Source organism: Thunnus thynnus, chromosome 6 (assembly GCF_963924715.1).
Source record: "Thunnus thynnus chromosome 6, fThuThy2.1, whole genome shotgun sequence".
NCBI classification, from domain to species: domain Eukaryota; kingdom Metazoa; phylum Chordata; class Actinopteri; order Scombriformes; family Scombridae; genus Thunnus; species Thunnus thynnus.
In genome coordinates, this window is record NC_089522.1 from 30,963,670 (window position 1) to 30,976,377 (window position 12,708).

The 12,708-nt window shown below is 38.3% G+C and overlaps 1 protein-coding gene across 2 annotated transcripts in view; it reads left to right on the forward strand.

Moving 5' to 3' along the window:
* lama5 (laminin, alpha 5) overlaps positions 1-12,708 on the forward strand; it is a 120,876-nt gene that overhangs the window by 65,479 nt on the left and 42,689 nt on the right. For both annotated transcript variants that reach the window (XM_067593339.1, XM_067593338.1), the window contains exons 7-14: positions 2,451-2,566; positions 7,366-7,484; positions 7,810-7,900; positions 7,992-8,126; positions 8,231-8,293; positions 8,918-9,058; positions 10,298-10,435; positions 11,566-11,700. In XM_067593339.1, coding sequence (XP_067449440.1) covers positions 2,451-2,566; positions 7,366-7,484; positions 7,810-7,900; positions 7,992-8,126; positions 8,231-8,293; positions 8,918-9,058; positions 10,298-10,435; positions 11,566-11,700 — 938 coding nt within the window. The remainder of the gene's footprint in view (positions 1-2,450; positions 2,567-7,365; positions 7,485-7,809; positions 7,901-7,991; positions 8,127-8,230; positions 8,294-8,917; positions 9,059-10,297; positions 10,436-11,565; positions 11,701-12,708) is intronic.

A 12,708-nucleotide genomic window follows, 5' to 3' on the forward strand; every position in this document is an offset into this window, starting at 1 on the left:
AGAGAGTCAGAGGATGCACGAGGGAGCGTGTGAATTAAATAGTGTGTGTGTGTGTGTGTGTGTGTGTGTGTGTGTGTGTGTGTGTGTGTGTGTGTGTGAGAGAGAGAGAGAGAGAGAGAGAGAGAGAGAGAGAGAGAGGGAGAGAGAGAGAGAGAGTGAATGAATGGATCTGATAGTAGGTGAAAGCTGGAAACACAATCAGCTTGTTGAAACACAATATACAGACATGTTATCAGCACAGGCCAGAGCACAATAACACACCTCCCTACAGCAGAAAGACCTTTATTTATAAAAGACATTTTTAACTGTTAAAATACTTTTAACCTTTCAACTCACATTTGAAGAGGACACTACTGCTTCACAACTCCCAAAAAACACATTAGAAGAGCTATTTCTGGAGACAAAAAGCTTGATTCTGCCTTGTTATTATAACTTTAAAACGGAAAGTAAAGCAGAATGATGGTAGTAAGTACGAAAGGTAAATAGTTTTGTAATCTAATCAGGTACAGGAAGAGTTTGCTTCACCACAAGGACCAAAGTGAAAGTTACAGGCTGCTGAATACGAGTGGATGCAACCGTCAGTATGCTAGCGTAGTTCATCAGGGATTAAAGCTGTTATCACTGTAATTTTGACAATCTAACCTGTGACAACACATTACCTAAGGGTGTAGGGACTATAGTTGTTGGTAGTTGTTGTTGATTTTGTTTAAATATGTTGAATTGTAATTTTATGTGTTATTGTTTGTCGGACGATTGAGCTAAGCTAACTAACGCTAACGTTAGCTGTCACTTGTTGCCATAGCAACGGTAAACATTCACACGGGATGTGCGAGTGGAGAATCAAGCGTCCTTGTAAATATAGTTACAGTTATAGTTATAAATACAAGATATATTGTATTTAGCACAAGAAGTGGGATTTTAGTAGTTAGTAAACTGTTAGAAAAAAGATTAATTTGTAATATTTAATTTATCGTAATCTTTGGGTTCATATATTGTTTTCTACAAAATATACTAGTCATAACAACTGTAGATCAATTAATGAGTTTTGTGATTTTTATACAATACTGTGATTTTTACCCTATTTAGTACATTGTTCGAAGCCGGATCAGTTGGCAGTTACACGTGAAGCTAAAAGCAAAATCACCGTCTGTTTTCGTTTATCCTTCAGAATAAGACCATCCATCTTTTTTTTAAAAAACAAATATGTTCATCCTGAGTCCAGTGTGATTCGTGGGTGCAACATAGACACACAGTAGATTAAATTCTTTAAAAAGAGAATGATTTTTAAAGAAGAAATGAGATACAGGATCCCTGCATTATATTAAGAAGAGAAGAAGAAGAATATATATGTTTCCCAGCCTGATTCTGAATAACTAGATTACATAAATACAGAGTTAGGATGCTAAGAATAGTCAGTTAACTTTTTAACACTGTATTGATTCTTTCCAAATGTTTTGAACAGTAAGTTAACAAGATGATGCAAAGTATAAGAGCAGCTATACAACCATTAGAGTCACTCTATCTATGCAAACACCCTTTAATATAAATCATGTGTGCTATAAATCCATTAAATAAATATCTCCATTTCCTCCTACTCTAGTATAACTTCAGCCAGGCTACTAAATCAACACTGTAGGGTAGATTTAGGATCATTTAGGGGTTACTTTTAGTCTGGAAAAGATAAAAATTCGGTTGTTTTCTTTCTTCAGACACTTACTTTCTCCTAAACATGAGAAGTTTAAGAGTTTTTTTAGGAAATATGATCGACTGCAGGAGAGAATCGTCAGCAAAAGTTAAGAAAAATAAAGAACTTTGCTTTCTGCTCCAATTTGAGTCATATTGAGACATTTGCTGAGCAAATAGTTGTTTAGGAACTTCATTTAAACTAAAACCACATGAATAACATTTGTTTTTTGGTGATTTCGGTGGATTTTTTTCTTTCCTTTTGATCACACTTCTCTCTCCCGTGACTCCGCTCCTCTGTGTTTGTCTCTCTTTGACCGGTTAAGAGTACTCGGAGAGACGAGAGAATAGCGTTCAGAGTGGGTTTCTCTCTCTCTCTCTCTCTCTCTCTCTCTCCCTGCTGTGTTTTGGCCACACTCGGCAGGCCGCAGGTTTTCACACTAATCGGATTAAAAGAGCCGAGGTGAAGCAGTCAGCCGCTGTCGATGGCGGAGGAAGATTAACTCCTTCATTGTTGTGGGGACCCCTCCCTGCTTTTCTCTCGTCTTTGATGTGACATTAGCAAGTATAAGAGCTAGATGAACTTCAGAGAAAAGTTCAAATCATGTTTTACCCAAAACACAATAGGCTGAGATAGTTACATACCACAACATATTTCAACCTTTTGTGCCTGCAGTGTGTATATGTGTGTGTGTGTGTCATTTATTTATGTATTTCAGCGTTATTTTACTCAAACTCTTGTTATTTTTATTTTATTTTATTTACAGGTTACTGTGCGACTGTCAGCACAACACCTGTGGCGTGTCTTGTGACCAGTGTTGCCCCGGATACAACCAGTTACCGTGGAAACCGGCCACGACCTACAGTGCCAACGAGTGTGAACGTGAGTACATACTATGCAACTACTCGTGCTTGCTTGTGCACACACACACACACACACACAAACATACACACACATGCACGCAGGAGCCTTGTGGACTCCTCTGAGTTGAATCACTGATCCCTGCAGAGGAATGTGTTTTTCTTTCATGCGTTGGTTCAACAGAACTAGTCGGCCTTCGTTTGATGAAGCTCAACAGATGCAATGCTGCTGTTAAGTTTCACACACGCACAGATGAACAGTGTCTCTAGAAAAGTGCTTCATGGCTGAAGTCATCACCAGTATCTGGAAAACAAGTAGATTTGTCTATTTAAGCTGTTAAATGGGGGTCATGGGAGCCAATTTATGTCACTTTATTCAGTTATTAATTGTTTTCAGCCTTTTGACTTGCGATCCTCCTTACTAACCCTGTTTTCTGGGTTTTTATATATTAACTTTTTGCTCTTTTTTTTGTATTTTCTTTACTTTTTTTTTTACTTTTTTCCTTTTGTGTGTGCATATGTGATCATAGTCCTTTTTCCTCTTGTCATTTGGTGAACAAGTCAGATTTTTCTGTCTTATTTCAAAGTTTTTTTTCTTTTTTTTCACCTAAATCCCAGTAATTTAGAATTTGGAAATAACATTTTCTCTGCTTTTTGTGTTCATAATTCCTGATGCATACACATTGACTCAGACATCTTAGAAATACAGTTTACTGCAGCATGAGTGAGACTATTGTATAGTATTATATAGTTTTACTCATGCACATGTATTTTATATCATCAACACGGATGATTTGAAGCATTTCATCCAGATTATCAGCTAAAAGTTTTTGATCATGTGTCGTCTGTTTCTTATAACATTCAGTCGGGGTGAACTTGGTCTTATCAAAACTCCAGTTCTATTTACATGCGAGGGCCATCTGTTATCAAAGCTGCAGTTATATTTAACAAGGGACAACATGGATATCACAGTGACAGAAATGTCACTAAAGGGCAACATGATATGAACAGAACTACACAGAGAGGCAGCACTGGTTGCACTGCTGCAAGGTTGCTTTCAAAATGTGACTCGTACTGCAGCTACGGTGAGATTATAGCGGATAAAAGTCTGCTCACGCTGCAGCAGGAAGTGTGTTTTCAACCACAGATATAACACATCAGATTCTAACTGAACTTATTCAATTAAGAGATGAAAAATCAGAGAGCTGGAGGCATTAATGTGCAACCTGCTGTGTAACTGGAAACTCAAATCTGGCTCAGCAACCTCCAAAGTCTATATATAGACTCTTCTCTGGTCTCCAGGGCTGCAACTATCAATTATAATCATCATCGATTAACCTGCTGATTATTTTCTTGAATGCTTACTCTCTGAATTGTTGATAAATTGTCTAAAACAGTCTAACGGCACCTTTGAGAAGGTCATTTTTGCTTGAAAAATTGTTGCAGCTGTACTCTGGTCAGCTTAGATGCTCATTGGCTGAGATTGAGGTGAACATACTGTTGCAGAAATTATATTGTTTGCGCTCAACAACAACATATCCCCTCAAGTCTAAGCCTCAGAAGCTCTACCAAAGCCTCGTTGGAGCTGTAATCTCGATGAGGGGCTCAAATTTTACAAGCCGGTACAGACGTAGATACTCATTGATCAGAAAAATCTCAGTATGCTGTCATTTTTTTTAGCTTTTTAGAAACATAAAATGAGGAAAAGCTGTATTTGGTTTGTTCCCAGGCTACAATAGTAGAGCAGAGGCTGGGTATGAGGTCAGGACTTCGTTATTCAGAGTTATTGTGGTCTGCTTTGCTTATCACTTGACTCACTGCATTAGTAGGTAGCTCTTAAATATCTCTCTTTTTTTAAGTTTTTGGGTCTGAGAAAAACACTCAGTATTATCAGTCTGGAGTCAAAGCAACAGGATAAGGAGCCCTGGTTTATTCAGTCGGCACTTCTCAGGCGCTGAGGGGCAGATAAGAACAAAAAACCTCCATCAGGGTTTCTGTATGAAGAGTGAAGTTTGGTCTGGGCCGTGCATGCGATTCTCTTTATTTTACTTATCTACTTCTTTGTGTGTGGGAACGTCTGTTCTGTAGCTATGTGACCGGGACCAGTTCTTGATTTAAAGGACCAGTCTGTAGAATTTAGTGGCATCTAGTGGAACGGACTCTGCAGAAATGTTATATAATGTTCTTAAGTATGTTTTAATTAGTTTATAGTCACCTGAAAATGAGAATTATTGTGTTTTTGTTGTCTTAGAATGAGCCCTTTATATCGCCATAGAGAGCGGGTCCTCTTCCATGGAGGCCGCCATGTTGCACCGCCATGTTTCTACAGTAGCCCACAATGGACAAACCAAACTCTGGCTCTAGAGAGGGCCTTTTGCATTTTTTTTGCAGGTTTCGCAGCCACTTTAGGTTCTCATATACGCTTGGAAGGAGGGGTAGGGGGGAGGTATTCAGTTGGTTGCAATCTGCAACCCCACCACTAGGAGTCTCTGAATCCTACAGACTGGTCCTTTAATACATCAGACTTCCTCTTTTCATAATTCAAAGTTTGTGGTAGCTTAGAGTTTAGCTAGTCCTTCCTGTATTTTAAATAAAAATGTGAACATTTGCTTTCAGAGCAGTTTTCAAAAAAAACAACTTTATAGCTTACATAGCAGATGTTTGGGAGGCTGTAAAAAACAAAGCTGTAGTCAAATAGATTATTGAGGCAGAGAGAAACCAGATGGTCCAACGACAAACTGGTGAGAACCACAACAACCACAACAAGAACTCTACGGAGTTCTTTTAAAGATGCAAAATATTGTAATTAAATGAGGTGCACATGTTAGATTATACGCGAGTGTCTTTCATAATGTTGTGTTCCATAATGCAACATTTTATATCGTTGAGTCATAAATAAGGTACAAATATGTACAAAGAAGAGTTAACTTCGTGTACCCGTCCTCTTTCCCAGTACACGCCATTTGTGTCATAATTTCTACCCCTTAATCTCAAAATTATAACTCTGTCAAACCAGAATGTTCAGATGCCACACAGTGTAGAAATCAGAACCTACTCTTTACAGTGATGGCAGCGTCTCTGTGATCTGTTGATAAGTTTCAGCGAATCAACTTTAAAATCATTAAAAAAAAACAAACGCTCCTTATAATTTAAGATACTGGTTCATAATCATCAGATTTATGACTTTTCCTCCAGTAAAAGTAACCAGCTGATCTTTGTACAGCTACGTCCGTGTCTATGTGTAAACCGCAGCGTGTAAATCTATGGAGCAAAATCACTTAAAAAAAAAGACATTTTTCTTTCATCAAATATAACATCATAACTTTATCACTTAGAATGATGTCACAAAATGTGTTGATGCCTTGCTGGCTTAGACAATCAGAGTGACAAAATCTATGAAAATGGGGGTTTTTGTATTTCGTTCCTTTGACACAATAATGTTTGGCTCCTTTAATGTCGTCTATCCAGTCATATATGGATATTTGTGCTGTATTAAAAGCTTTTTTCCTCATAAAAAGTCTTTTAGAACATGTTTAGTACCACTAACATGCAAACTGATGTTATTTCTGAATAGTCTAATATATGTTAGTCTGGGTGACACATATAGTCTTACATGAAGGAAATCAAAAAGTACAAAATACACAATGAGTTTGCATGTATATATACAGTAGTTATGTTAAAATCAAACGTTTCAGCTCATCTCATCTTGTTTCTTCTTGATATGTGAATTAGCAGCTTCTTAAAATACATATTAAAGAAACCTCAAAAAGTCCATCACAGAGTAAAACCCTACACCAGTCTGTGATCACTGACTTTCATCCGACATAAAAAGAACCTTTATGATTCATAAAATAACTCCAACCCTCCTATTTGTACTTCAGACTACTACAGTATAAGATAATCGGCTTTCAGCGAACGTCCCTTCAGGAAATTATTAATTACGTGCGGTTGTGTTTAATTACAGCTTCTCTTCATGTCTGACTTTCTTGATTTGTTTGGAAACCTGCTAAGTATGATCCTTGTGAGTGTGTAATCTCCTGCACTAAGTAACACCTGTCAGAGGAAACGGCTTTTTTAAAAAACTGCATTTGAAGTGACTTCATAGAGATTCATGTTTGAAGTCGCTTCAGATGTACGATACTGAACAGAAGACAGAATGATACTGAGGTTTTCTGTTCATTTCCTCTAAAATAAACGTATATCTTCTACTGAACTAACTGATTTGTTTCCCTGTGCTTTCTACTGTTTCCTCTCATCCTCCTCTTTTATTCTCTTTTCTCCTGTTTTTCTGCTTCTTGTCTCTCGGCTTGCAGCAGTTTTTACTCCTCAGGTGAATGTTAACACTGTTGTTTCTGAGCGTTTGTGCTTTTTAATTTATTATATATATATAAATTGTATTTCCAGATGTTGTCTGAGATTATATTATTTCTCCTTTGCCGTCTTATACTTATTTAATATTAATAAAAAATGAATAAATATAGAACATTACAGGCATTTCAACTGAGGCTGTACCGAGAATTTAGTGACTATTTATGTGACTTCATGAAAATTAGCAATAGATAGGAAATGTATATTTAAAAAAAAGAAAAAGTAGGAAATTTGACATGAAATATATATTTGGGGTCTAGGAATGTTCAATAAGCCACGTTTACTTGTTGTTATTATTAGTTTAAAGTCTTTAATTTGTTTTATCTTGTTACATAAAACTCTGCAGGTGAAACATTACTCATATTTTAGATATTACAAATTGTTTCTGTGTTTTAACTTGCCGTCTGGTTCATATTCTAACTGTGTTTTTACGTCCGGCATCGTGTGTTTCAGCGTGTAACTGTCACCGTCACTCGTTCGACTGTTACTACGACCCCGAGGTCGATCACAAGAGAGGAAGCTTAGATATCCACGGACACTACCGAGGAGGAGGAGTCTGCCTCAACTGTCAGGTAACTAACAACTAAGATTCACAATGAGGGACAAAATCCGAAGTCCTTCTTTTGTGCTGAAATGTATTAAAAAGTTTATCTGATAGCTAATATGAAGCTTCAACTATCTAAATGAGTCAAATCAAGTGTACTAAAAAGTCCACGATATCCACTTGATTTGACACCATTTGGACACTTTTGGACATCTTAATGGTTATTAATGAACAAGAGGAACGATTACAGCAAGAAAAACCTGTTTCAATGTTCATTTGGGCTCCTGACTGTTATTTTAAGACTCTTTTTTAAAACTTTTCCTTTAACTGTAACGGAAACGTCTCCGTTTCAGCATCACACCACCGGAATCAACTGTGAGCGCTGCATCCCAACCTACTACAGGTCACCTGACCACTCCATCGACTCCCCATTGGCCTGCTCACGTGAGTGACAGCTGTCCATCAAATAACATGTTCAAACAGGTGTAAATCCATCATTGATATTATTATATAACCTCCGTCTGTCTCCCTGCAGCCTGCGACTGTCAGTCAGAGTTTACAGACGGTACCTGTGAGGATCTGACTGGTCGCTGTCTCTGCAAACCTAACTACACCGGGGAGAACTGTGAATCCTGCGCCAGCGGCTTCATCAACTTCCCCGACTGTTACCGTGAGTTACACCGACAGAAAACAGTTTGATCTCCAAAGAGCTTAAACAGAACTAATTTTTTTCTCCGGTTTCTAATCTTTCTTCCATCTTTTTCTTTCCATCAGCCATCCCCACGTATCCCACCAATAATAACAACGGCGAGGCCAAACCAGCAGGAGAGATCATCAGTAAGTCTTTAAACTTTATCTCACTTTCCTGCTTTAGAGTCCTTTACTTCTTATTTTATGTATTTTTGTGTGATATATTATTGTTGCTGCTGGATCCCGTTCAAGCAGCATAAAGCTTTTGGCTCTCGTATCTCATATCTAAACCTGTAAAAAGTATTTAAGAGTAGGTGTCACAAGGAAGAGGTTCAGTTCAGAGAAAAGATTAAACTTTACAAAGAACATTTGATTGCAATAAAACAAAATCAAATGAAAGAAATGGAAAAAACTCCCCAAAAGAACGGGAACCTGACCTTGACTCAAATGTTTCATGTGTATTTTCTCATGTTCTCCTCTCACTTGTTCAGTCAGACGTTCGGAGGAGTTTTGGGAAAATTCAGTATGGTGAGAATCTCGCTGGAATGTGATAAGCCGGACAGAAAACACTGTTCGGCCTCACAGATACGTGTTAGTGTATTCTACAGAAACACCTGCTGCAGCTGCTCCTATCAGCCTGTTTGTGTGTTTGGTTTACTGACGGGACTTTTGGAAAGCACGTCCTGTTTTGTTTCGCTTTTTTCTCTCTATCAGTAATTGATTATTGCCGAATCATCTAATGCAACAAACGTGTTAATATTCTCTCTCCAGACTGTGAGTGCAGTGCAGCGGGTACCGTAGATAACTCCTGCAGACCGGATCCCAGGACCCGAACCTGTGTCTGTAAACTGGGTTTCACTGGTGACCACTGTGACACCTGCGCTCCGGGTTTCTATGGACTCAACTGTCAGGGTGAGAGATGGATTCATAGACTTTAGCGCTTTACAATTTTTGCCTCTCATTCACAAACACACTCGCACACCGATGGCAGCAGAGCTGCCTTGCAAGTTGCTGGCGAGACCATCAGGAGCAACTCGGGGTTCAGTGTCTTGCTCAAGAACACTTTGACACATGGACGGGAGGAGCCGCTTTTGAGTGGCACAGAATACAGACAGCAGAGCATTTTATTGTACTAGAGAAGAAGAAGGAAACAGGATTGTGATGTGTTCATCACATTTCAAACTAGCTTATAACAGATTTGCTTCTATTTTAATCAGTGCAGCAAGCTTTATGCATGTTAACTGCAATCTGAAGGATTTATATTAATACTTTAAGTCTATTTTCTTACGTTTTACTTGTGTAACTGCAGTGATCGTGTGTTGGCGTCTGAGCTCTGCCAAAATGCAGGTGACCTACACTCAATACTGTACCTGAACGCATCCTGTGAGACACAGACGGCAGAATGAAGCCGCTGCTGCTTTTGCTACGCAGGCTGTTTTAGGACTCAAAGTCCATGATGAAGCACATGTCATGTTTCATCCTAAACAGCAGCCAGGTTTAATGACTTTACATTACGTTAGCATGTTAGCACCGGCTAATGAAGTATGAATCCTCCAGTGTGCTCTAATTGAAGAGTGTGTTCAAATTACCAGACTGCAGCTATTTTGGTGTTAAGATTGATGGATTGTGGCCCATTTGTTTCTTTACACACACACACACACACACACGCACACACACACACACACACACACACACAGACACACACACAGACAAAATACAAATACACAACCAGAGCCAGGAATCCCAGACGCTTTATTTATCAGTTTGTTTTCTTTATCCAGTGTTAGTTTGCCACCCAGGAGTAACTTCACACACACACACACACTAACACACACACACACACACACACACACACACACACACACACACACACACACTCCTGAGTAAACAGCATTCCACCAAGCTGTGTTAATCATGTACACATTCCCATCTGTGTGACTGGTTAACACACACACACACACACACACACACACACACACACACACAATCAACTCTAAAATACTTTGAATAAATCAAATGTATAAACAAACATATTATTTATCGCTCTGTATTGTTGCTGTTTTGTTTATCTTACTCTGTGTGTCTGTGTGTGTGTGTGTGTGTGTGTGTGTGTGTGTGTGTGTGTGTGTGTGTGTGTGTGTGTGTCTCCAGCTTGTCAGTGTTCAGGTCCCGGCTGTCTGGATGGGTCATGTGACGCATTGACGGGTCACAGCGTGTGTCGAAGTGGTTTCCAAGGTTACCAGTGCGACCAGTGTGCACCGGGCTACTTCAACTACCCGCTCTGCCAACGTGAGTCACTGGTGGAAACTCTCTCTGTCTATTTACCCCCCATCTGGAGACTTTTCCACAGTAAAAAAAACAAACAGACATGTATTTTAATCTGGTATAATCTATTGTGGCTCTATATATAGAGATCCAGGTTCTGTCTGTGTCATCTGTTTGTCAGACAAGTACTTCAGTTACTTAATATCTACTTATATAATATTCATATAACTGTAGTGGATGAAAACGGGCTCTAATTAGCATTTTCTTTTGCAGATTTTCTGGAAATTCAGTTGAATTTGCTCTTAATTTGGATGGAAACTTGACTAATGTTGCCTAAAAATTGATATAATATTCTCAACACAACATTTTAGCAGCACTTAGTGGTTGAAAGTGGTTTCATTAAACCAACAGTCACTCAAAAATCTCAAAATGTAATTTCAAAGGTCACAGGAGCAAACGCAGTACAAACACAGACGACTCGACAAAGACCGAACTGAAAACTGGACTATAAATACACAGGCTGTGATTGCAAACTAAACACAGGTGAGGGAAAACTATACACAGGTAATCAAACACAGGAAGTAAAGGTGATAAGACACAAGGAGAAAAATTTTTCAAAATAAAGCAGGAACTAAAATAAACAAGACGACAGGTGACACAACACACGGGAAGACACTGGGAGCAGGGCTGGGCTGACCAGGGTGATGCAGGGCAGATGAGAGGAGGGAAACAGAGAAAAAAACCAAAACCAGACAACATAAATGCAACACTGAAAACTCAAAAGAACAAAATACACAAAGAGTCCAAAAATAACAGATAAAGTCCAGGCAGGACGTGATACTGTCAGGTTTTCATCCATTAAGCTCTATATCTCAACATTGTGATGTAAAATTTCATTTTTACTCATATTACACCATCCGAGCATCAAGATAACGAGAACCCTTATTAAAACCAGCTGAATTACAGAACCATGTGATCAGATGTCCTGATAACACCAGCTGGAAACGGGGCACCAGTCTCAAATAAAAACCAGTAGAGCCACTTATAAAAACAGATCATACTCTATTAAAAACTGACTGTAAAATGTAAGTACAGAGATGAATCAGTTGTGAGTAGATATATGTAACATTACTCTCTCTCTTCTCTCTCTACAGTGTGTGGTTGCAGCTCGCTCGGCTCTCTGCCTGAAGGCTGCGACGCGTCCGGTCGCTGTCTGTGTAAACCAGAGTTTCAAGGTCCTCGATGTGAACAGTGCAGATCTGGATTCCACTCCTACCCCAACTGTCAAGGTACGCACACACACACACGCACAAACATAAACCAAATCCACACATACCGTAATGAAAATAGAGAATTTTAATATCCCGTTAGACTGAGCGCATGTGGACTCGCACATGGAAACACTTAACTTTAACGCACCTTCTTATGAAGTGTTATATTGCCTCGTTAAATTTTATGATTCTTTATTGAGGTTCGAGCTTTGCGGCGTGAAGTAGAATGAGTCAGTAAGAAAGAGGATATACTTTAGTCAGAGGAGCATTTTTAGGATAAAAATGCAGGACAAGCTGGTTAGACGGCTGCACAACTGGAAGGAAAATTCATTTAAAGCCGAAATTTAACAGAAAAATCAAGATTAAATTGAAGACAAGTAAAATATAAGTCTTATTATTATGATTCTGATATGTAGGTCTCTTGTGTTCTCAATGATACAGTGATATAAATAAAAAAAAAGAACAATGTTATTTCAAGCACAACCAAATACATTATGAATCACACTACGAATCAGTAGAATTTGTTGGCGCCATGAAAGTATCATAGAAGAAGATGCTCATCGATGTACAGTTACTACTGCATCAAAATATATATAAACTGCAAAAAAGCTTCTAGTTAGAGACGCTACTTCCTCTTATTTTATTTGTTTATTTATTTAACAGGGACAGTGCACATTAATAAGTTAGCCAAGAGGTTATTTTTCATCTGTAGTCCCTGGACAGATGTTACAGAGTCGCCCTAAAAACAGAATATGAGAATGAGATTGAAATTACAAAGTTACTGAAGTCATTTATAAGCATGTAGAACAATTAATAAAATGAGGGAAGAAGAACATATATAATATTAATAAAAAACATCATTCAGGACATCATTAAAACATGAAACATAGAGACTCATGAAACAAGAAGAAGAAGATATTAATGTTAATAGAAAAGTAGATTGAATATTGAGCTGCGTTGTTAAGATTTAAAAAAAATAAAAGTCTGCCACCACTACCGTTTGCAGCAATTACAAATGAATAAACA